Here is a 26874-nt window from a genome sequence, read left to right on the forward strand (position 1 = left end):
ATAGCCACTCCAGGCGCTGCTTCACAAACCACTGACCACCTCCAGGCGCGTATCCATTGTCTCTCGAGATAAGGAGGCCCAAAAGAAAAGAAGATTCCTTGACCAGTGGGAACAATCTTTCAGCTTCTACCCTATCAAACCCTTTCAGAATCTTGTATGTCTCAATTAGATCACCTCTCATTCTTCTAAACTCCAGAGAATATAGGCCCAATTTCCTCAGCCTCTTATCATAGGACAACCCCACATCCCAGGGACCAATTTAGCAAATCTTTGCTGCACTGCTTCCAGTGCAAGTATATCTTTTCTGATATGTGGAGACCAAAACTGCACACAGTATTCACCAAAGCCCTGTACAACTTTAGTAAGACTTCTTTATTCCTGTACTCCAATCCCCTTGCAATAAAAGGCCAACATGCCATTTGCCTTCCTAACAGCCTGCTGCACCTGCATGTTAACTTTCTGCATTCCTTGTACAAGTACCCCCAAGTCTCTCTGAACATCAACACTTACCAGTTTCTCACCTTTTAAAAAATATTCTGCTTTTCTATTTTTACGACCAAAGTGAACAACTCCACACTTCTCTATAGTATACTCAATTTGCCATTTTGTTGTTGACTCACTTGACCTGTCTATATCTCTTTGCAGCTTCGCTACATCCTCCCTGCAGCTTATCTTTCCACCGAGCTATGTATCATCAGCAAACTTAGATACATTACTCTCTGTCTCTTCATCCAAGTCATTAATATAGAATGCAAATAGCTGAGGCCCCAGCACCGATCCTTGCGGCACCCCACTATTCACTCTCTGCCAACTTGAAAATGCCCCATTTATGCCCACTCTCTGCTTCCTGTCTGTTAACCAATCCTCTATCCACGCTAATACCCCCAACACCATGAGCTTGCCTAGTAATCTTTTATGTGGCACCTTATCGAATGCCTTTTGAAAATCCAGGTACACAACATCTACTGGTTCCCCTTTATCTACCCTACTAGTTACATCCTCAAAAAACTCTAATAAATTTGTCAAACAGGATCTCCCTTTAGTAAAACCATGCTGACTTGTTCTAACCATACTATCCTGTCAAGTCCCCTCAGAATCTTATATGTTTCAATCACCTCTCATTCTTCTAAAATCCAATGAGTATAGGCCCAACCTTCCCTCATAAGACAACCGCTTCAACTCTGGAATCAGGCTAGTGAACCCTTCTCTGAACTGCTTCCAATGCCAATATATCCCTCCTTAAGCAAGGAGACAAAACCTGTACAGTACTCTAGGTGCAGTCTCACCAATGCCCTGTACAGTAGTAGCAAGACTTCCCTACTTTTATACTCCATCCCCCACGCAATAGAGGCCAACATTCCACTTGCCTTCCTAATTACGTGCCGCACCTGCAGGCTAACCATTTGTGATTCATGTACAAGGACACCCAGATCCCTCTGCACTGCAACATTCTGCAGTCTCTCTCCATTTAAATAATATTCTGCTCTTCTATTCTTCCCAGCAAAGTGGACAACCTCACGTTTTCCCACATTATGCTCCATCTGCTAAATTTTTGCCCACCCGTTTGGAGCACTGAGAGCGTTCACCTCCAAGGACATCCATACGAATCATAGAATAATCAGCATTCACCATTTGGCCTGAGCCTGCGCTGGCTCATAGCAACTTTGCAGTGCTGCCCTGTGTGTTCTGTCAGCGCCTGAAAACGATTGGACAGTTCAAATTTGAAATTATATTTCAGTGATAGCGACTAGCACTTCTCGACATCAAACTGTCCGATGGCTGAGCCTCTGAGGAGATCACTTTTTTATCCCAGTTTCAAAGCTACACAAACTACAAGACATTGTTCTGAATTACTACACTCAGTGCTTCTGAAGACCCGGACATTATCAAATGCACACTGAGTGTTTGCAGTAATGCAGTCTATTTCCACTGTTCGACTGTTACTTTACCTTCTGTACTGGTCTTCTCTTGGAAACAAGGTGCCCTCTATTTCAGCTGTGGTGTGGGCAGCACAGATTTGGCAAGTCATTAACCATTATAATTTAGTTGTCCATGGTTAGGTGCTTCAAATGTTTTAGCCAACTTTGATCTGGTGGTTCCTACTTCAGTATTAAAGTCTCCCAAAAGGAAGAGCAGATTTTGCTGGGTTACTAATGAGATAGCTGCCTGGAGACATCTATAGAATTGCTACGATCACTGGAGTCTGCCACATTTATTGGGACATAGGCTAATATTACTGATAAATATCCATATTGTTATGAAAGTGCTTCCATTTTTTGTTAAATACGTTTTGAGGTCTCTTTAAATTGTGGAAATGGATTCATTTTTGGAAGGCTGAAAATTTCATAGATGCTGGACTTTGGTTTTTTGTTGAAAGTTCACTGAAAAGACACTTGAGATGTCGTGTTTGTAAACAACCTTTACTGGACATCACGTGCCTTAAGATAAATAAATAACAGAAGCATTCTAACAATGGGAGTTGCTTACAGAGAAGTGACATGTTAAGAATTATAGTGGTCAAGAGATTCTGACTTGCTGTTTGGAATTTCGATTTTGAGATAATGTTTTGGTTCAGTTGGGTTGTGGACTGTTTTGAGTTAGTTGGAGGTCAGCCTGCCAAGAGAGAAACACCCAGCTCATCTCTTTCTTCACTTCTCTGAAAAGCCCTGAGAGTTCAGTCTGTGTGAGAGAGCAGCAATCCCTGATGCTGCATTTCTCCTGAGAAGCTGGAAAAACCTGCCGATGAATCCTCAACGCCGCCTGAAAAGAACTGTTCCAGAAAAGATCCCAGTGACCCATCTACGTGTTCTCGAATGCCAGACTGTATGTCATTTTGGGACACAACATATCTCATCTGTTTTCTTCAAGAATTAACAAGTATTTGGCCAAAGTATTCTTTTTTTTGGAAAAGAGCTCTGCAGAGAAAATTTCTTTATTTTTCTTCAACCAACGTGTGTTTGTAGGGGGGGTATTTAAAAAGGAAACTTTCATATTTCAATCTATCTGTGTGTTAATGCTTTGCTTCATTACTGGAAAAGTCTTGTTTTATATTAAATTGATAATTCTGTTGTTTACTGAAGAAACCTGGTTGGTGTATTTTATTCTGGGATAAAGAGTATATGATTGACCTTATCGGTAACTGGGTAAACATTTAAAACATATGTTGTGACCTGTGGAGAAGTGGAACTCGAAAAGACAGTGCACTCCTCCCACTTTGGTTGTAACAAAATTTATGAATAAAGAACTCTAAGATGGTGTTCATTTATTGGTTTTCAAATGATGAGGTCTCTGGATCTATGGTAACTCAGGAAAGATTGCTGGGATGAGAAGGCTGTCCAATGAGATGAGATTGGGTAGAATGCGCTTATATCCTCTGCAGTTTAGAAGAGTGACAGATGATCTCATTGAAATATATAAAACTCTTAGAGGTTTGACAGAGTGGATGCTGAGAGGCTATTTCCCCTAGTTGGAGAGTTTAGGACCAGAGGTCATAGTCTCAGAATAATGGGTTGGCCATTTGGACTGAGCTGAGAAGATATTTCTTCACTCAGAGGGTTATAAATCTTTGGACTTCTCTACCCCTGAGGGCTGTGGATGCTCAGTTAAATATATTCAAGACAAAATATTGACATATTTTAGGCATTAAGAGGATTAGGGAGTAGGGCAGGAAAGTGGAGTTGATGTAAAAGCTCAGCCATGACTTTCTTTAATGGCAAAGCTGTCTCGACGGCCATATGGCCTACTCTGCACCTATTGCTCATGGCTTAGCTATTTAACTAATATAGCTTCAAAATAAATATACTGTTAAAAAAAACTTTGTAAAAATCACAAGAGTAACGCTGTTTCTGTCTCAAAATCTTACCGTGTCTTATTTACAATTTCTGCACCACGTGCCCTGTAATAATCTAGATTCTGTTGGAACTGGTAATTCACTGGTCTTGGGTTGTTCTAGGAAGAAATAAAGTGTGAAACAAATTTATAGGCTGTACAGAAAAATATAGTAAATTATTTTATATTCTAAAATGAAATTTCCAAAGTTTGACAAAGAAAGACCCATTGAAGTATTTTAACTGCTGTATTAATCTAATTAAGTCAAACCAACTTGGATCATAAAATAATTGGTGCTTTGAATACACTTCAAGAAACCTGCACTAAACATCACAGCTTATTTGATTGGTCATGCATCCTATGTCATCACATCCCTTCTCCATGATATTGCTCACTCAGTCTGTGGGCCTGTTGATTCTGCATGATTTCCACCCAGACATCAGATCGTGGAATTTTAGGCATAGTGAGTTCTCCCCATAACTATTTTATAAATTTTTAAACTGGTTCAAAAGACCGTTTTCCTGAAACAGTCCTTGCCCATAAAACTGACCACACCCCTAGGTTGAAATGACAAGTTTCTGCTGACTGCGTTCATTCGGGAGGTTCATCACATTGCGCTCAGATCCTCAGGTGCAGTCATCTGTGGTCATATGAATCCATTAGTTACATGACCTGCAGTGATAAGCAGTCAACTGAAGCATGACACAGGTGTGTTTCTTCTGTTGCAATTACTTAGAAGTCAGTCAGTTGACCTGACCTTGGTACATAAGACCTGTGAAATAAAAGTTACAGAGATGCATCTTCCTCTGGCACAGTAGTTAATTAACTGAAGACAGCAATTACCAGCAGTCAACTGAAGCCAATTAAGAAGCAAGATCAAGAGCATTAAATCAGTCTGTTGAAGAATGGCTTCTTTCTTGTCAAACCCACTCCTCTTTGTGAGAAGGCCTGTTCCAGCCACAAATCAATTATGAACATTTACAATGTCTGATCATGCAGATTCATGAGAGATTTTACATTTGGGCTCATGTTAATCAGTTTGTGTGGAAATCTCAATGTAACTTTGCCTTGGCAAAACCAGAGCAGTATCCAGAGCATTCTGCTGATTGCATACCTAGGGGTAACTCCATGTCATAATGTCAAGCACTGACTGGCCACCATAATATCATCTAATTTTTTTGTGCAGCCTCTTAGAATACTTAGCTGGCTACTCCCAAACCTGGGTTCCTGAAAAATATGGCAGACATATTTAAATCTGGGATCAAAAGTGACATCGGGGTCAGCAAGGAATTATCAAGACAGTGCATGGGACAGGATCTAATCTGGGGGGCTGCAACAGTAACTTGAAACAGATTGCAAGATGATACCATAGCCCGTATTAAAAGTATTTTCCTCTGTAATTATAAATATTTTAAAGAACAGAATAGGTGAAGGCAAAGTTTAATTTAAATGTTATCACTCAAAATACCATATTCTACACTGCATTAGTACCTTCCCTTTATCATTTTAGGAATGGAATTCAATGGTTTAAAGTAGCAGGATTTTGTTAATTGATGTGACCACTTTCTGTGAGCTCAAATCATGTTATTTACAATTGCGAAAGGACAAATTATGGTTGATATGGTAAAATTGATTTTTCTAATGTACTTAGCTGCTGGTATCATTGATTTTCTGTAAACCTCATTCCTCCAACAATTTACTGCTGGTCATTTACTGTTGACTGTTAATCCTGTGCACGTGAATTATTCACTTGGGATGAAGTTGTTGAAACTTTCAGAGCTAACCTATTTGGGCTTCAGTTGCGAACATTTTTAATTTATTCTTGGAGCCAACCTGAATAATGTCTCTTATTTTCCTACAGTTTGTTTTCTTCTATAGAGTCACAGTCATAGAGTTATACAGCACAGAAACAGGCCCTTCGGCCCATCGTGTCTGTGCCTGCCATCAAGCACCTAACCATTCTAATCCCATTTTCCAGCATTTGGCCCATAGCCTTGTATGCTATGACGTTACAAGTGCTCATCTAAATACTTCTTAAATGTTGTGAGGGTTCCTGCCTCTACCACCTCTTCAGGCAGTACATTCCAGATTCCAACCACCCTCTGGGTGAAAAAATATTTCCTCAAATCCCCTCGAAGCCTCCTTCCCCTTACCTTAAATCTATGCCCCCTGGTTATTGACCCCTCTGCTAAGGGAAAAAGTCTCTTCCTATCTAACCTATCAATGCCCCTCATAATTTTGTAAACTTCAATCATGTCCCCCCTCAGCCTTCTCTGCTCCAAGGAAAACAACCCTAGCCTTTTCAGTCTCTCTTCATAGCTGAAATGCTCCAGCCCAGGCAACATCCTGGTGAATCGCCTCTGCACCCTCTCCAGCGCAATCACATCCTTCCTATAGTGTGATGCCCAGAACTGCACACAGTACTCCAGCTGTAACCTAACTTTGTCTATCTCCTCTATCGTCTCACAGTCCCTCTCCATTTTCTGCTTGCATATAATCAACTCTTTCATTCCTTTCCATACTTTTATTCCTCATTTTTATTCCTAATTCTCTTGATCTCAGATTTTCTTTGCTCCTTTCCCCAGAGCTCTGTTGACTGTCTTCCTATCCTTTTCCATTTTAATTCATATTCATGCTTATACCAGCACGATATCTTTCACCATCATATTTTTCTTCCTTTCAAAAAGTGCCTATGTTTTTAATGTTCATTGCCCATCAGCTATACTGGTATTTTAGTTTACATCTGCTAAATAACTTGCGATTATCTTGATTGCCATTACATAGATGACAGTCATAAGAAATTTTGTTGTAAAAGATGTCCCATTTAAACTTTGGCATGAAAAATCTGGATCAGAACAATAATATACAAAAATTGGCTGTTTTATTAAACCTTTCAAACAACCCACACTTTCACACTATTTTATGATATTACAAAAAGTTACTTCCAACTTACTTAATATATTATCATTTGTCCTTCCAGACACAATCTCCTATTGATACCAACCCACCACATTATTGCTGGGAGGACTGAAGGATTTGGAGCTCAGAATTCTCACAGCCATCCTAATTAGTGCTAAGGCTCTTCTTCTGGATGGCACTTATTCAACTGGCTTTTTATCCCCTCAGCTATATTTTCGACTTCACTAGCCCAGTGAAATAATCCCAAAAGACTTAAATAGACAGGGCCAGCTTTGCATTTTGCTGTCAAGCCCTATGACATCGCTGCAGGAGTTCCTCATGGCAGTGTCTAAAGCCCAATCATCTTCAGTTGATTTAACAATGACCTCCCCTCCAGCATAAGGTCAGAAGTGGGGATGTTTTCTGATGATTGCACAGTGCTCAGTACCATATAAAATAGGACCTCTAGGGTTGTAACCTCTGGATTACTCCCTGTGCCACGTGCCAGTGAGGCTAGAAATAGGAAGGTAGTGCAGCTAAACACGTGGCTGAGCAGCTGGTGTAGAAGGCAGGGTTTCAGATATCTGGACCATTGGGCTCTCTTCAGGGACAGATTGCACCTGTACAAGAAGGACGGGTTGCATCTAAACTGGAAGGGCACTAATATCCTGGCTGCAAGGTTTGCTAGCGTCACTCGGGAGGGTTTAAACTAGTGTGGCAGGGGGGTGGGAACCAGAGCAGTAGGACAGCTAGTGAAGTAAATGAGGAGGACATAGTAAATAAGGCCAGTAGGACTAAGAGGAAGAGCAGGCAGGGAGATGTTGCTGAGCACAGCGGGACTGGTGGTCTGAAGTGCATTTGTTTCAATGCGAGAAGTATAACAGGTAAGGCAGATGAACTTAGAGCTTGGATTAGTACTTGGAAATATGATGTTGTTGCTATTACAGAGACTTGGTTGAGGGAAGGGCAGGATTGGCAGCTAAATGTTCCAGGCTTTACAAGCTTCAGGCGGGATAGAGGGGGATGTAAAAGGGGTGGGGGAGTTGCATTACTGGTTAAGGAGAATATCACAGCTGTACTGCGGGAGGACACCTCAGAGGGGTCATGCAGCGAGGCAATATGGGTGGAGCTCAGGAATAGGAAGGGTGCAGTCACGATGTTGGGGGTTTACTACAGGCCTCCCCACAGCCAGCAGGAGGTAGAGGAGCAGATATGTAGACAGATTTTGGAAAGATGTAAAAGGTAACAGGGTTGTAGTGGTGGGTGATTTTAACTTCCCCAATATTGACTGGGACTCACTTAGTGCTAGGGGCTTGGATGGGGCAGAATTTGTGAGGAGCATCCAGGAGGGCTTCTTGAAACAGTATGTAGATAGTCCAACTAGGGATGGGGCCATTCTGGACATGGTATTGGGGAATGAGCCCGGCCAGGTGGTCGAAGTTTCAGTGGGGGAGCATTTCGGGAGCAGTGACCATAATTCCATAAGTTTTAAGGTACTTGTGCATAAGGATAAGAGTAGTCCTTGGGTGAAGGTGCTAAATTGGGGGCAGGCTAATGATAACAATATTAGGCAGGAACTGAAGAATTTAGATTGGGGGCGGCTGTTTGAGGGTAAATCAACATCTAACATGTGGGAGTCTTTCAAACGTCAGCTGATTAGAATCCAGGACCAGCATGTTCCTGTGAGGAAGAAAGACAAGTTTGGCAAGTTTCGGGAAGCTTGGACACCACGGGATATTGTGAGCCTAGTCAAAAAGAAAAAGGAAGCATTTGTAAGGGCTGGAAGGCTAGGAACAGATGAAGCACTTGAGGAATATAAAGACAGTAGGAAGAAACTTAAGCAAGGAGTTAGGAGGGCTAAAAGGGGTCATGAAAAGTCATTGGCAAACAGGATTAAGGAAAATCCCAAGGCTTTTTATACATATATAAAGAGCAAGAGGGTAACCAGGGAAAGGGTTGGCCCACTCAAGGACAGTGATGGGAATCTATGCGTGGAGCCAGACGAAATGGTCGAGGTGCTAAATGAGTACTTTGCATCCATATTCACCAAGGAGAAGGACTTGGTGGATGATGAGCCTAGGGAAGGGAGTGCAGATAGTCTCAGTCATCTCATTATCAAAAAGGAGGTGGTGTTGGGCGTCTTGCAAAGCATTAAGGTAGATAAGTCCCCAGGGCCTGATGGGATCTACCCCAGAATACTGAGGGAGGCAAGGGAAGAAATTGCTGGGGCCTTGACAGAAATCTTTGCATCCTCATTGGCTACAGGTGAGGTCCCAGAGGACTGGAGAATAGCCAATGTTGTTCCTTTGTTTAAGAAGGGTGGTAAGGATAATACATGAAATTATAGGCCGGTGAGCCTTACGTCAGTGGTAGGGAATCTATTAGAGAGGATTCTTCGGGACAGGATTTACTCCCATTTGGAAACAAACAAACTTATTAGCGAGAGACAGCATGGTTTTGTGAAGGGGAGGTCGTGTCTTACTAATTTGATTGAGTTTTTTGAGGAAGTGACGAAGATGATTGATGAGGGAAGGGCGGTGGATGTTGTCTATATGGACTTCAGTAAAGCCTTTGACAAGGTCCCGCATGGCAGACTGGTGCAAAAGGTGAAGTCACATGGGATCAGAGGTGAGCTGGCAAGATGGATACAGAACTGGCTCAGTCATAGAAGACAGAGGGTAACAGTGGATGGGTGTTTTTCTGAATGGAGGGATGTGACTAGTGGTGTTCCGCAGGGATCAGTGCTGGGACCTTTGCTGTTTGTAGTATATATAAATGATTTGGAGGAAAATGTAGCTGGTCTGATGAGTAAGTTTGCGGACGACACAAAGGTTGGTGGAGTTGCGGATAATGATGAGGATTGTCAGAGAATACAGCTGGATATAGATCGGTTGGAGACTTGGGCGGAGAAATGGCAGATGGAGTTTAATTCGGACAAATGTGAGGTAATGCATTTTGGAAGGTCTAATGCAGGTGGGAGGTATACAGTAAATGGCAGAACCCTTAGGAGTATTGACAGGGAGAGAGATCTGGGTGTACAGGTCCACAGGTCACTGAAAGTGGCAACGCAGGTGGATAAGGTAGTCAAGATGGCATACGGCATGCTTGCCTTCATCGGTCGGGGCACAGAGTATAAAAATAGGCAAGTCATGTTGCAGCTGTACAGAACCTTAGTTAGGCCACACTTAGAACATTGCGTGCAATTCTGGTCGCCACACTACCAGAAGGACGTGGAGGCTTTGGAGAGGGTATAGAGGAGGTTTACCAGGATGTTGCCTGGTCTGGAGGGCATTAGCTATGAGGAGAGGTTGGATAAGCTCGGATTGTTTTTACTGGAACGACGGAGGTGGAGGGGCGACATGGTAGAGGTTTACAAAGTTATGAGCGGCATGAACAGAGAGTGGATAGTCAGAAGCTTTTTCCCAGGGTGGAAGAGTCAGTTACTAGGGGACCTAGGTTTGAGGTGCGAGGGGCAAAGTTTAGAGGGGATGTGCAAGGCAAGTTTTTTTACACAGAGGGTGGTGAGTGCCTGGAACTTGCTGCCAGGGGAAGTGGTGGAAGCAGATACGATAGCGACGTTTAAGAGATCTTGACAAATATATGAATAGGAAGGGAATAGAGGGATATGGGCCCCGGAAGTGCAGAAGGTGTTAGTTTCGGCAGGCATCAAGATCGGCGCAGGCTTGGAGGGCCGAATGGCCTGTTCCTGTGCTGGAGTGTTCTTTGTTTGTTCTTTATTTGCAACTCCCCAGTGCATGCCCGCATGCAGAAAAACCTGGCCAACATTCAGGCTTCGGCTGATAAATGGCAAGCAAATTGTGCGCCACACAAGTGGCGGGCAATGACCACTTCCAGCAAGAGAGAAACTAATCATCTTGCCTTGACATTCAATGGCATTACCATCGCTGAATCCCCCACATCAACATTTTGAGGGTTACCATTAACCAGAAACTGAACTAGAGTAGGTCAGAGGCTGGGAATTCTGCAGCGAGTAACCCACCTCCTGACTCCCCAATGCCTGTCCACCATCTGCAACGCACTAGTAAAAAGTGTGATGGAATACTCTCTACTTGCCTGGATGAATGCAGCTCCAACAATCCTCAAGAAGCTTGACACCATCCAAGACAAAGCAGCCCACTTGATCAGCACCCCATCCACCACCTTAAACATTCACTCCCTCCATCACTGGCATACAGTGACAACACTATGTGCCATCTACAAGATGCACTGCAGCAACTCACCAAGGCTCTTTCGACAGCACCTTCCAAACCCACGACCTCTACCACCTAGAAGGGCAAGGGCAGCAGACGCATGGGAACACACCATCTGCAATTTTCCCTGCAAGTCACTCACCATCCTAACTTGGAACTATATCACCATTCTTCCACTGTCGCTGGGTCAAAATCCTGGAACGCCCTCCCTAACAGCATTGTGGGATTGTGGGAGTACCTACACCACATGGATGGCACTGGTTCAAGGCGGCGGCTCACCAGCACCACCTCAAGGGCAATTAGGGTTGGGCAATAAATACAGGCCTTGCCAGCAACGCTCACATCCCAAGTACAAATAAAATAATTCTTATCTTATAGGTAGTGAACATAGCAAACCTTTTCTTCCCCTCCTCGATGGTTTCATGCACTAAAGATACAGACATTTTTACTAAACACGTAGCATTTAATGTAATTGTGTTAACTGTAACAAAAGTTGAAGTTACCTCTCAAAAAGATAGGTGTAGCACATGTAGAGATGCAAATTCCATTTAATACATGCAAATGTCAGCTCCTTTGGGCTTTTTCCTGAGAGGCATAATTGAAATTCAATTTATTTCTCATCAGGGAGTTCCTTCCAGAGAAAGGTAACATTGCTTAGAAAGGCAAGCAAAAATTTTTTGATGCCTCCAAAGAGTAGGACTTCCTTGTGTTGTAAGTGCATACCTTCAGACATGTAGAATAATTCATTTTTGGAACTAATTACAGGTCAGTCATTTTGCAGGGTGAGAGGGCATAATAAAACAAAAAGTTATTTAACCGCTCATCAATATTGCAGCCTTGAAATTAATTATTGGGGAATATGTATTATGTAGTTCATAGAATCTTGCAACACAAGGAGGCCATTTGGCCCATTGTGCCTGTGCTGGCATTTTGAAAGAGCTATCCAGTTAGTCTCACCTCATTCCATGACAATATGAAAGGCACAATTCAACATGGTGGCTCATCAGAGCCTTTTCCTATTCTGAGTGGCGTGAAACAGGGCTGTGTTCTCGCACCCACACTTTTTGGGATTTTCTTCTCCCTGCTGCTTTCACATGCGTTCAAGTCCTCTGAAGAAGGAATTTTCCTCCACACAAGATCAGGGGGCAGGTTGTTCAACCTTGCCCGTCTAAGAGCGAAGTCCAAAGTACGGAAAGTCCTCATCAGGGAACTCCTCTTTGCTGACGATGCTGCTTTAACATCTCACACTGAAGAGTGCCTGCAGAGTCTCATTGACAGGTGTGCGGCTGCCTGCAATGAATTTGGCCTAACCATCAGCCTCAAGAAAACGAACATCATCGGGCAGGACGTCAGAAATGCTCCATCCGTCAATATTGGCGACCACGCTCTGGAAGTGGTTCAAGAGTTCACCTACCGAGGCTCAACTATCACCAGTAACCTGTCTCTAGATGCAGAAATCAACAAGCGCATGGGAAAGGCTTCCACTGCTATGTCCAGACTGGCCAAGAGAGTGTGGGAAAATGGCGCACTGACACGGAACACAAAAGTCTGAGTGTATCAGGCCTGTGTCCTCAGTACCTTGCTCTATGGCAGCGAGGCCTGGACAACGTATGTCAGCCAAGAGCAATGTCTCAATTCATTCCATCTTCGCTGCCTCCGGAGAATATTTGGCATCAGGTGGCAGGACCGTTTCTCCAACACAGAAGTCCTCGAGGCGGCCAACATCCCCAGCTTATACACACTACTGAGTCAGCGGCGCTTGAGATGGCTTGGCCATGTGAGCCGCATGGAAGATGGCAGGATCCCCAAAGACACATTGTACAGCGAGCTCGCCACTGGTATCAGACCCACCGGCCGTCCATGTCTCCGCTTTAAAGATGTCTGCAAACGCGACATGAAATCCTGTGACATTGATCACAAGTCGTGGGAGTCAGTTGCCAGCGTTCGCCAGAGCTGGCGGGCAGCCATAAAGGCGGGGCTAAAGTGTGGCGAGTCGAAGAGACTTAGTAGTTGGCAGGAAAAAAGACAGAGGCGCAAGGGGAGAGCCAACTGTGTAATAGCCCTGACAAACAAATTTCTCTACAGCACCTGTGGAAGAGCCTGTCACTCTAGAATTGGCCTTTATAGCCACTTCAGGCGCAGCTTCACAAACCACTGACCACCTCCAGGCGCTTATCCATTGTCTCTCGAGATAAGGAGGCCAAAGAAAGTACTGCAATCTTTTCCCCAACAAGTATATATTCAATTCCCTTTTGAAAGTTACTTTCGAATCTGCTTCCACTACTGTTTTGGGCAGTGCATTCCAGACGATAATAACTCACTGCGTTAGAAAAAAACTAAGCTCACCTTTGGTTTTTTTCTCAATTACCTTCAATCTGTGTCCTCTGGTAACTAACCCTTCTACTGGTGGAAACATTCTTATTTACTCTATCAATAACCTTCATGATTTTGAACATCTGTATTAAATCTTCTCTGCTTTAAGGAGAACAATCCCAGCTTCTGTAGTCTCTTCACATAATTGAATTCCCTCATCCTGTTAGCATTGTAGTAAATCCCCTCTGTACCTTCTCTAAGGCCTTGACATCCTTCCAAAAGCGTGATGCCCAGGATTGGACACAATACGCCAGCTGAGGTGATTTATAAAGGTGCAGCATAACTTCTTAATTAATTTCAGATATCCACAATGCACAATTACCAGCTGTGATATAACCACTGCAAATGTGTGTTAATCAGCAGTTTCTCCCAGAAAAATGAAGTAAATATTCTAAAACAATAAACATTATTTGAAATAAGTCAATAGGATGCAGTGCAATACAGTCCACTAATACAAGATGGGGGTTTAATGGAGTGAAGAAGTTTTCCTGGACCAAAATAATGTGTATATGTTGGATTACAGTCGACAATACATTGTATTTTCTGGGCATTTTCTTACTTACCTTTACAGCAACTAAAATAAATGAATCTTGATTTGATTGCATCTGGTATCACCTTCCTCTCTATCAGCGTTAATAATACACTGCATGCTGCATCTGGAGATTGAGCTCTTAATCTGCATCAGTATCTGTAATCTGTAGTTTACTGACAGTGTGTGCCTAAATATTCTAGATCAGATGTAGTTCAAAACTGATTGATCAAAAAATCCTGATCATTATTTGCATGGCTGCATTTTGAATGGACTTTGAAAGATTCAGAACAGTTGCTGTTGACAGCTTCGTCCCTAGTTTGAAGTGGGATTAAATGAGAGCACCACGAATCAATCTGCTACAAGATGCTTGCACTGTAGATGTTTACTATGCTGTCTATTAAAAATAATTACTGGCAGCAGTATGCCAGTATATGCTTAGAGGCGCACGGCAAGGCTGATATACTTAATGAATACTTTGCTGATACTTTGAATCAGTGTTCACGAAGGAACTGGAGTCTGACAAAATACCAGTAGAAGCAGAAAGAACAGAGGTAATGGATAGGATAAAAATTGAGAGTGAGGAGGTATTCAAAAAGGTAGGCTGTGCTTAGAGTAGATAAGTCACCGGTCCAGATGGCACGCATCCCAGATTGCTAAAGGAAGTTGGGATGGAAATAGTGGAAGGGTTTACCATAATCTTCCAATCTTTCCTGGATATGGGAGAGGTGCCAGAGGATTGGAGAGTGGCAAATTCAAGAAAGGGTGTAACGACAGTCCTAGCAACTGCAGGCCAGTCAGTTTAACATCAGTACTGTTTTTGAAATAATAATCAGGGAAAATATCAATGGACACTTAGAGAGGATTAACAGCACGGAATTGTAAAATGCAGATCATGCTCGACTAATCTAATTGATTTTTTTGGAGGAGGGAATGCAGTGGACGTTGTTTATGTGGATTTTAAAAAAGCATTCAATAAGGTACCACATAAAAGACTGTTCAACAAATTGAGGCTCATGGAAGAGGAGAGTCAATGTCCAATTGGATAAAAGTAGCATTAAGGACAGAAAACAGCGAGTTGTAGTAAATGGCTGCTTTCCAGATTGGAGGATGGTAGACAATGCTGTTCCCCAAAGGTCAATGCTGAGACCACTACCTTATTTTGCTATATACAACTGACTTGGATTATGGAATATAGAGAATCTCAAAATTTGATGATGACACCAAATTTGAAGGTGTGGCAAACAGTGAGGATGATATGAACCGCCTGCAACAGAACATAGATAGGCTAGCAGAATGGGCAGAGGGGTGGCAGATGGAATTTAATACTGACAAGTGTGAGGTGATGCATTTTGGCAGAAGGAACAGGAAAAGGTAATATATATTTAATGGCTCCATTCTTATTGAATGGTGCAGCAGGCCCAAGGGGCCAAGTGGCCTACTCCTGCTCCTAATTTGTATGACCGTATGAGCAATATATGCAACTTCCACCCGTTGTTCAACATTACAAAATCAGATTATCTGGTGAGTATCATATCACTGTTTGTGGGAGTTTGCTGTGCACAAATTGGCTGCTTTGTTTCCTACATTACAACGGAGACTACATTTCAAAAGTATTTCATTGGCTGTAAAGCTGTGTTTGACATCCCGAAGTAAATTAGAGTATTTCACTTTGAAGCACATTTGGTGGTTGCTATTAAAACTAAATTCAATAGTCTTACTGCATTTGGTACATGCTTTACTCATGATTAGCTGCCATTTCAACATGGATTTGTTAATAGAAGGTCATGTCTTACTAACTTAATTGAGTTTTTTGAGGAAGTAACAAGAAGGATTAATGAGGGTAGTGCAGTGGATGTGGTCCACATGGATTTTAGTAAGGCATTTGACAAGGTCCCACATGGCAGACTGGTCAGTAAAATAAAAGCCCATGGGATACAGGTGAAGGTGGCAGGTGGGATACAGGTGAAGGTGGCAGGTTAGATCCAGAATTGGCTCAGGGACAAGAAGCAAAGTCGACTGATAATTTTGTGAATGGAAAGCTGTTTCCAATGGCCTTCCAACAGGACTTAGTGGGTCCCTTGCTGTTTGTGGTATATATTAATGATCTGAGTGAGACCAGCACAGTTTAAAAGAGCAGCGGCAGCGGGAAGGAGCGGGACTGAGTGGGACCAGCACAGTTTAAAAGTGCAGCGGCAGCGGGAAGGAGAGAGACTGAGTGAGATCGGCACAGGGAGCGGAGAGCAGTCGGACCTGTGTGAGAGCAGTCCAGGCGCGTGGAGTTTTGAAAAAAAAAAGTCAACAGTGACATCACAGGAAAGCTGTAAGGTGATTGGTTGGTGAGTAACTGCTGTTAGGGATTAGCTCGAAATAGCTGGCTTAGAAACTAAGGTAAGAAAGGTCTACAGTTTATTTTCATATATAGTAAGTAGTGTTTTTTAAGGAAGAAGGGCCCGAGTGTAATTGATATTATTTGATATAAAGCATCTTCCAAAAGGTTTAATTTAAAGGGTTAAGCCATGGCAGGAGAGCTCAGAGCCGTGGTGTGCTCCATGTGGGAAGCCGGGAACAATTCCAGTGCCTGGGACCAGCGTGCGTGCAGGAAGTGCCTCCAGCTGCAGCTCCTGGAAGCCCAGGTTTCAGAGCTGAAGCGGCGGCTAGGGACACTGTGGAGCATCCGCGAGGCGGAGAGTATCGTGGATAGCACATATAAAGAGGCGGTCACACCGCAGGCTCAGATTCCACAGGCAGGAAGCGAATGGCTGATCATCAGGCAGAGCAAGAGGACTAGACAGGCAGTGCAGGAATCTCCCGTGGCTATTCCCCTGCAAAACAGATATACTGCTTTGGATACTGTTGGGGGGAATGGCCTCTCAGGGGAAAGCAGCAACAGCCCAATTCAGAGCCCACGGTTGGCTCTGCTGCACAGGGGAGGAATAAAAAGTGTGGATATTTAATAGTTATAGGGGATTCAATTGTAAGGGGAATAGATAGGCATTTCTGTGGCCGCAAACGAGACTCCAGGATGGTATGTTGCCTCCCTGGTGCGAAGGTCAAGGATGTCTCACAGCTGTTAAAGGACATTCTGAATGGGGAGGGTGAACAGCCAGTGGTCGCGGCACACATTGGTACAAACGACATAGGTAAAAAAAAAGGATGAGGTGCTAAAAGCAGAATAGGGAGTTAGGAAGTAAGTTGAAAAGTAGGACCTCAAAGGTAGTGATATCAGGATTATTACCAGTGCCACGTGCTAGTCAGAGCAGAAATAGCAGCATATATAGGATGAATATGTGGCTGAAGAGATGGGTGAGGGGGAGGGATTTAGATTCCTGGGACATTGGGACCAGTTCTGGGGGAGGTGGGACCAGTAATCTGGACGGGTTACACCTGGGCAGGACTGGGACTGATGTCCTGGGGGGAATATTTGCTAGAGTGGTTGGAGAGGGTTTAAACTAAAATGGCAGGGGGATGGGAACCTCTGCAAGGAGTCAGGGGAGGGGGGACCAAAGACAAGAACAAAAGACAGTAAGGGGAATAAGAAAAGTGATAGGCAGAGAAATCAAGGGCCAGAATCAAACAGGGCCACAGTGAAAAATAGCGGGAAGGGGACAAGTAATGTTAAAAAGACAAGCCTTAAGGCTTTGTGCCTTAACACACGGAGCATTCGCAATAAAGTGAATGATTTAATTGCGCAAATAAATGTAAGCGGGTACGATATAGTCGGGATTACGGAGACATGGCTGCAGGGTGACCAGGGATGGGAAATGAACATCCAGGGGTATTCAGTATTTGGGAAGGACAGACAAAAAGTAAAAGGCGGTGGAGTTGCATTGCTGGTTAAAGAGGAAATTAACGCAATAGTGAGGAAGGATATTAGCTCCGACGCTGTGGAATCTGTATGGGTAGAGCTGAGAAACAGAAAGGGACAAAAAACATTAGTGGGGGTTGTATTTAGACCCCCAAACTGTAGTGGTGATATTGGGAATAGCATTAAACAAGAAATTAGAGACGCATGCGATAAAGGAACATCTGCAATTATGGGTGACTTTAATCTGCATATAGATTGGGCAAATCAAATTATTCACAGTCCCGTAGATGGAGTGTATACGGGATGGTTTTCTGGACCAATACGTTGAGGAACCAACTAGAGAACAGGACATCCTAGACTGGGTATTGTGTAATGAGAGAGGAATAACTGATAATCTAGTTGTGCGAGACACCTTGGGGATGAGCGACCATAATATGATAGAATTCTTCATCAAGACAGAGAGTGACGTAGCTAATTCTGAGTCAAGGGTCCTGAATCTTATTAAAGGGAACTACGAAGGTATGAGGCGCGAGGTGGCTATGATGGATTGGGAAACGTTACTTAAAGGGATGACCGCGGATAGACAATGGCAAACATTCAAAGAGCACATGGATGAACTGCAACAATTGTTTATTCCTGTCTGGCGCAAAAGTAAAACGGGAAAGGTAGCCAAACCATGGCTTACAAGGGAAATTAGAGAGAGCATTAGATCCAAGGAAGAGGCATACAAATTTGCCAGAAAAAACAACAGACCTGAGGATTGGGAGAAGTTTAGAATTCAGCAAAGGAGGACCAAGGGATTGATTAAGAAGGGGAAAATGGAGTACGAGAGTAAGCTTGCGGGGAACATAAAAACTGACTGTAAAAGTTTCTATAGGTATGTGAAGAGAAAAAGATTGAAGACAAATGTAGGTCCATTACAGTCAGAAACAGGGGAATGTATTATGAGGAACAAAGAAATGGCCGACCAACTAAATGCATACTTTGATTCTGTCTTCACAAAGGAGGACACAAATATCATACCAGAAATGTTGGGGAACATAGGGTTTAGTGAGAGGGAGGAACTGAAGGAAATCAGTATTAGTAGAGAAATGGTGTTGGGGAAATTGATGGGATTAAAGGCCGATAAATCCCCAGGGCCTGATAATCTACCTCCCAGAGTACTCCCAGTGGCCCTAGAAATAGTGGATGCATTGGTGGTCATCTTCCAAGATTCTATAGACTCTGGAACAGTTTCTACAGATTGGAGGGTAGCTAATGTAACCCTACTATTTAAAAAGGGAGTTAGAGAGAAAACAGGGAATTATAGACCAGTCAGCCTAACGTCGGTAGTGGGGAATATTCTAGAGTACGTATTAAAGATTTTATAGCAGAGCACTTGGAGAACAGTGGTAGAATCGGACAGAGTCAGCATGGATTTACGAAAGGGAAATCATACTTGATAAATTTACTAGAATTCTTCGAGGATGTAACTAGTAGTGTTGATGAGGAGGAGCCAGTGGATATGGTTTATTTGGACTTTCAGAAGGCTTTCGACCAAGTCCCACATAAGAGATTATCGTGTAAAATTAAAGCGCATGGGATTGGAGGTAGTGTATTGCAATGGATAGAAAATTGGTTGGGGGACAGGAAACAAAGAGTAGGGATAAATGGGTCCTTTTCCGAATGACAGGCAGTGACTAGTGGGGTACCGTAGGGATCGGTGCTAGGACCCCAGCTATTCACAATATGTATTAATGATTTAGATGAGGGAACTAAATGTAATATCTCCAAATTTGCAGATGAGACAAAACTGGGTGGGAGTGTGAGTTGTGAGGAGGATGCAGAGGGGCTTCAGGGTGATTTAGACAAGTTGAGTGAGTGGGCAAATGCATGGCAGATGCAGTATAATGTGGATAAATGTGAGGTTATCCACTTTGGTAGCAAAAACAGGAAGGAAGATTATCTGAACAGCTACAAACTGAGAGAGGGGAATATGCAACATAGACTTGGGTGTTCTCGTACACAAGTCGCTGAAGGTAAGCATGCAGGTACAACAGACGGTAAAAAAGGCAAATGGTATGTTGGCCTTCACAGCAAGAGGATTCGAGTACAGGAACAGGGATGTTCTTGCTGCAATTATACAGGGCCTTGGTAAGGCCGCACCTGGAATATTCCGTGAAGTTTTGGTCTCCTTATTTGAGGAAGGATGTCCTTGCTATCGAGCGAGTGCAGTGAAGGTTTACCGGACTGATTCTTGGGATGGCGGGACTGAAGTATGAGGAGAGATTGAGTCGGTTATGATTATATTCGCTGGAGTTCAGAAGATTGAGGGGGGATCTCATAGAAACCTATAAAATTCTAACATGACTTGACAGGGTTGATGCAGGAAGGATGTTCCCGATGGTGGGGGAGTCCAGAACCAGGGGTCATAGTCTAAGGAAATGGGGTAAACCTTTCAGGACTGAGATGAGCAGAAATTACTTCACCCAGAGAGTGGTGAGCCTGTGGAATTCACTCCCACAGAAAGCAGTTGAGGCCAAAACATTGTATGTTTTTAAGAAGGAGTTAGATATAGCTCTTGGGGCGAAAGGGATCTAAGGATATGGGGGGAAAGCAGGAACCTTGGAGTGGATGTCCACAGGTCCCTGAAGATGGCTGGACAGGTAGATAGAGTGGTGAAGAAGGCAAATGGAATGCTTTCCTTTATTGGCCGAGGTATAGAATTCAATAGCAGGGATGTAATGTTGGAACTGTATAAAATGCTGGTTCGGCCACAGTTGGAGTATTGTATACAGTTCTGGTTACCACATTACAGAAAGCACATAATTGCTCTGGAGAGAGTACAGAGGAGATTTACAAGAATGTTAGCAGGGCTCAAAAGTTGCAGTTATGAGGAAAGATTGAATAGGCTACGGTCATTTTCCTTAGAATAGAGGAGGCTGAGGGGCGACTTAATAGAGGTGCACAAAATTATCAGGGGCCTAGATAGACAGCAAGGACCTGTTTCCACTGGAAGAGAAGTGAATTACCAGGTGGCACAGATTTAATGTTATCGGTAGAAGGATTAGAGGGGACATGAGGAACAACTTTTTCACCCAGAGGGTGGTGGGTGTCTAGAATTCGCTGCCAGGAATGGTGGTGGAGGCAGAAACCCTCAATTCTTTTAAAAGGTACCTGGACACGCAGCTGTAGTGCTGCAAGCTGCAAGGCTATGGACTAAGTGCTGGAAGGTGGGATTAGCTTGGGTGCTTAGTTTTTTTCCGGCCGGCATGGACATGACGGGCTGAATGGCCTCCTTCTGTGCCATAATTTTTCTATGGCTTCTATTGAAAGTTCGAACACTGGCTGTTGGAACTATACTCAAAAATCAAAACATAAAACATCAAATACAATAGAAAATTGAATAGCTAGGTGTTAATTGTCTTACCAAAAACCCTCTGCATAAGTGATATCCACAAGTGACACTAAACCAAAACATTTTTCCCATATTTTTTGTATTCCATCAAGGCAAAAGATACCAGTATTGGCACATGAAACATTTTCTCCCTTCAAGCATGTAATTTTAGCACAAATCTTCTCAGTTCAGGTATCGTAAATCCAACTTCAGAGTAACCGCCTGTCATCCACGTGTACTGAAGCACAACTTAGAACAATATCAACTCCTGCAATAATCTGCCCATTTCATTTCACACCAGCCATCTTTTATGGTCTCTCTGAGTGAGATTACAAGTTTAGTGACAAATTAGGAATCGTTCTGTGGGCTGAGATGACACAAACTCATTTTCTTAGAACTAGCAGAGATAAACATTTGTCTCTGGACCCAGAGCCCAGCAGTGAATAGATAATGTATTAACTCACTGTGCTACCTAACCCCAACTTACAATTTTACAATCAACCATACAGCCGGAGCTGAGCAATCTCTGTTTAATTAAATACACGTGGGCCTAGAAATTGGCTTGTGCCCGAATTCAGGTATGAACCAAACCCTTTGTCAAGTCACCCACCTGAAGCGTTAACTCTGATTCTCTCCACAGATGCTGCCAAACATGTTGAGTATTTCCAGCATTCTGTTTTTATTTCAGATTTCCAGCATCTGCAGTACTTTGCTCTTGTAATTTTAGGCTGTTATATTTAAGTACTGGATGCTAAAACGACTCTTCCAAAAATATATGTATTTATATATTATTAAAATTATGTACACACATCCAGTTGTCACAATTTTTCACAAAGCCTTTGATATCAACAATTAAAATTCAACCTTCTTACAGGAACATTTTTGTGAATTTTCCCATAAAACAGTTTTCTGATCTTGACACTAGGTGCCAGTGTGACATGACATGACTTTTTAAAAAATTAATTCTCGGGATATGGGCATCACTGGCGAGGTCGACATTTATTATCCAACCCTGTTTGCCCTCAGGAAGGTGGTGGTGTGCCTTCTTCTTGAACTGCTGCAGTCTATGTGGTGAAACTACTTCTACAATGCTGTTAGGAAGGGAATTTCAAGATTTTTCCCCAGCAATGCTGAAAAAATGGTAATATATGTCCAAGTGAGGATGGTGTGTGACTTGAGGGGAATTTGAAGGTGGTGGTGTTCTGATGCACTTGCTGCTCTTGCACTTCTACTTGTTGGAGGAAGCAGGTTGGAATGTGCTTGGCGATCTGCCTCAGTGCATGCTGTGGGTAGTAGACACTATAGTCACAGTATGCCGATGGTTGAGGGAGTGGATTGTGACAGAAATAATTCTGCTGCTGCTAATGGCACTCAGAACCTTGGGGGGGGGGGGGACAGTTTTGATCTTAATATTACTTACTTAGTGTAATTCTTTTTTATTCGTTTCATGAGATGTGGGCGTCGCTGGCTAGGCCAGCATTTATTGCCCATGAGAAGGTGGTGGTAAGCTGCTTCCTTGAACTGTTGCAGTACTTGTGAGGTTGGTACACCCACAGTGCTATTAGGAAGGGAGTTCCAGGATTTTAACCCAGCTACAGTGAAGGAATGCAATATAATTCCAAGTTAGGATAGTGTGTTGCTTGGAGGGGAACTTGCAATTGGTGCTGTTCCCACACATCTGCTGCCATTGTTCTTCTAGGTGGTAGAGATCGCGGATTTGGAAGCTGCTGCCTCAGTAGCCTTGGTGCGTTGCTGCAGTGCATCTTGTAGATGGTACACACTGCTGCCACTGTGCATCAGTGGTGGAGGGAGTGAATGTTTGAGGATGGGGTGCCAATCAAGTGGGTTGATTTGTCCTGGATAATATCGAGCTTCTTTAGTGTTGTTGGAGCTGCACCCACCCAGGCAAGTGGAGAGTCTTCCATCACACTCCTGACTTGTGCCTTGTAGATGGTGGACAGGCTTTGGGGAGTCAGGAGGTGAGTTACTCGCATCAGGATTCCTAGCCTCTGACCTGCTCTTGTAGCCACAGTATTTATATGGCTACTCCAGTTCAGTTTCTGGTTAATGGTAACCCCCAGGATGTTGATAATGTGGGATTCAGCGATCGTAATGCCGTTGAATGTCAATGGGAGATGGTTAGATGCTCTCTTGTTGGAGATGGTCATTGCCTGGCACTTGTGTGGCGAAAATGTTACTTGCCACTTAACAGCCCAAGTCTGGATATTTTCCACCTCTTGCTGCATTTCTACACAGACCGCTTCAGTATCTGAGGAGTTGCAAATGATGCTGAACATTGTACAATCATCAACGAACCTCTCCACTTCTGACCTTATGATTGAAGGAAGGTCACTGATGAAGCAGCTGAAGATTGTTGGGCCTAGGACACTACCCTGAGGAACTCCTGCTGTAATATCTTGGAGCTGAGATGATTGACCTCCAACAACCACAACCAAGTTCTTTTGCACTAGGTACGATTCCAACCAGAGTGTTTCCCCCGGATTCCCATTGACTCCAGTTTTGCTAGGGCTCCTTGATGCCATACTCAGTCAAATGGTCAGCACCTAGTCCATAGCCTTGCAGGTTACAGCACTTCAGGTGCATGTCCAGGTACCTTTTAAAAGAATCGAGTGTTTCTGCCTCCACCACTGATCTGGGCAGTGAATTCCAGACATCCACCACCTTCTGGGTGAAAAAGTTTTTCCTCATGTCCCCTCTAATCCTTCTACCAATCACCTTAAATATATGCCCCCTGGTAATTGACCACTCCACTAGGGGAAACAGGTCCTTCCGGTCTACTCTATCTAGATACCTCTTAATTTTGTACACCTCCATTAAGTCATCCCTCAGCCTCCTCTGTTCTAAGGAAAACAACCCTAGCCTATCCAATCTTTCCTCATAGCTGCAACTTTCAAGCCTGGCAATATTCTTGTAAATCTCCTCTGTACTCTCTCCAGAGCAATTATGTCCTTTCTGTAATGTGGTGACCAGAGCTGCACGCAATACTCCAGCTGTGGCCTACCCAACGCTCTATACAGTTCCAGCATCAATTCCCTGCTTTTGTACTCTGTACCTCAGCCAATAAAAGAAATCCATATGCCTTCTTCACCACTCTATCCACCTGTCCTGCCACCTTCAGGGATCTGTGGACATGCACGCCACTTTTTCTACCCCTCTCTATATCCTCCCGTTTATTGTATATTCCCTCACTTTATTTGCTCTCCCCAAATGCAATACCTCACACTTCTCTGGATTGAATTCCATTTGCCACTTATCCGCTCACTCAACCAAAACATTGATATCATTCTGGAGTCCACAGCTTTCCTACTCACTATTAATACATGGCCAATTTTTGTGTCATCAGCAAATTTCCCAATCATGCCTCCCACATTTAAGTCCAAATCATTACTATATACCACAAACAGCAAGGGACCCAACACTGCGCCCTGTGGAACACCACTGGAAACTGCTTTCCATTCATAAAAACATCCACCGACTACTACCCTTTGTTTCCTGTCCCTCTGCCAATTCTGGATCCAACCTGCCACCTTCCCCTGTATCCCATGGGCTTTCATTTTACCGACCAATCTGCCATGCAGGACCTTGTTAAATGCCTTACAAAAATCCATGTAAACCACATCCACTACACTACCCTCATCAATCCTCCTCGTCACTTCCTCAAAAAACTTAATCAAGTTCGTAAGATATGAACTTTCCTTAACAAATCTATGCTGACTATCCCTGATCAGTCCATGCCTTTCTAAGTGACAGCTTATCCTGTCCCTCAGAATAGATTCTAACAATTTACCCACCACTGAGGTCAGATTGACCACCTATAATTACTTGGCTTATCCCCCGCACCCGTTTTAAACAATGGTACAACATTCCCAGACCTCCAATTATCTGGTACCTCGCCTGTATCTAGTGAGGATTTGAAGATGATCCTCAGCGCATCCGCTGTTTCCTCCCTGGCTTCCTTTAACAACCTGGGATGCAATCCATTCTGTCCTGGCGATTTATCCACTTTCAGGGATGTCAGACCCTCAAGCACTTCCTCTCTCATTATGCTCAGCATATCTAATATTTCACACTCTTCCTCTTCAATTACAATGTCCGCATCAACACTCTTCTTTGTGAAGACAGAGACAAAAAACACATCAAGAACCCTGCCCACATCTTCTGCATCCACGCATAAGTTCCTTTGTACATCTCTGATAGGCCCTACCCTATCCTTAGTTATCCTCTTGCTCTTAATGTACTGATAAAACATCTTCGGGTTTTCCTTGATTTTACCTGCCAATAATTTTTCATGTCCTCTCTTTGCTTTTCTAATTTCCTTTTTTACTTCACCCCTGTACTTTCTATACTCGTCAAGGCTTTCTAAAGTTAAGATATTTGTGATCGTCTTAAGCTTTCTTTTTTTGCTTTAAGTTACCCTGTATGCTTGTAGATAACCAGGGGTCTCTAGATTTGGCAGTACCATCCTTAATCTTTGTGGGGACATGCCTACACTGTGCCCGTAGTCACTCACTCTTGAATGCTTCCCACTGGTTTGCCACTGATTTTCCTTCAAGTAGCTGTATCCAGTCCACTTTCGCCAGGTCACCTCTGTTTTGTAAAATTTGCCTTCCCCAATTTAAAACTTTTGCTTCTGTTTTATCCTTGTCCTTTTCCATGAAAATGCTAAAACTAACTGTATTATGGTCACTATCTCCAAAATGGTCACCTACTGTTACTTCATCCACTTGCCAAGCTTCATTACTGTAGACTAAATGTAGAATTGCGCCCCCTCTCGTGGCTTTGTTACATGCTGGCTAAAAAAGTTCTCTTGAACACAGTTCAAGAATTTTGTCCCCTCTGTGCCCTTTACACTGTTTGTATCCCAGTTGATATTGGAGTCGTTGAAATCCCCAACGATTATTGCCCTAAAATTTTTGCACTCAGAAATCTGCCTACATATTTTTTCTTCAATCTCCCTCACACAATTTGGGGGTCTATTGTACACTCCCAGTAATGTAGCTGCCCCCTTTTTATTTATGAGCTCCACCCATATGGCCTCGTTTGATGATTCATTTAGCATATCAACCCTCCTGAAAGCTGTTATTGATTCCTTAACTAATAATGCTACACCCTCTCCTTTTTTATCTCCCTCTCTATCACGCCTGAAAACTCTATATCCAGGGATGCAGAGCTGCCATTCTTGCCCCTCTTCAAGCCATTATAGCAAAGGTATTGTGTTGCCATGTGTCTATCTGCGCCCTCAATTCATCAGCCTTATTTACTATACTCCTTGCATTTAAATGAATACCCATTAACACTGCCAAATTCCAGTGTTGCAGACATTTCAACCCTTGCTCCTTCTGCCTTTCAGAGTCACTTGCTAATTTTCTGCATCCTGTTCCCTGCCCTGAAATTGTCCTATCTAAGACTGTGCTCAGATTCCCATCCCCCTGTCAATCTAGTTCAAAGCATCCTCCAACAGCACTAGCAAACCTTCCTATAAGGTTATTTGTCCCAGTCCTGTTCAGGTGCAGACCATCCGGCTTGTACAGGTCCCACCTTCCCCAGAACTGGTCCCAATGCCCCAGAAATCTGAAGCCCTCCCTCCTGCACCATCTCTCCAGCCACACATTCATCTGGTGTATTTTCCTATTACAAAACTCACTAGCACGTGACCTTAGGAGTAATCTGGAGATTACTACACTTGTGGTCCTGCTTGCTAATCTCTTTCATAACTCCCTAAACTCAGCCTGCAGAACGCTATCCCTTTTACTTGCTATATCGTTGGTATCAATGTGGAGCATGACCTCTGGCTGTGCACCCTCGCCCTCCAGAAATGTTCTGTAGCCGC

General features: G+C 43.3%; 1 protein-coding gene across 9 annotated transcripts in view; it reads right to left on the reverse strand.

Moving 5' to 3' along the window:
* tbc1d5 (TBC1 domain family, member 5) overlaps nt 1-26874 on the reverse strand; it is a 771220-nt gene that overhangs the window by 147110 nt on the left and 597236 nt on the right. For all 9 annotated transcript variants that reach the window (XM_068011845.1, XM_068011853.1, XM_068011822.1 and 6 more), the window contains one exon: nt 3863-3948. In XM_068011845.1, coding sequence (XP_067867946.1) covers nt 3863-3948 — 86 coding nt within the window. The remainder of the gene's footprint in view (nt 1-3862; nt 3949-26874) is intronic.

This window comes from Heterodontus francisci, chromosome 2 (genome assembly GCF_036365525.1).
Source record: "Heterodontus francisci isolate sHetFra1 chromosome 2, sHetFra1.hap1, whole genome shotgun sequence".
Classification (NCBI taxonomy): domain Eukaryota; kingdom Metazoa; phylum Chordata; class Chondrichthyes; order Heterodontiformes; family Heterodontidae; genus Heterodontus; species Heterodontus francisci.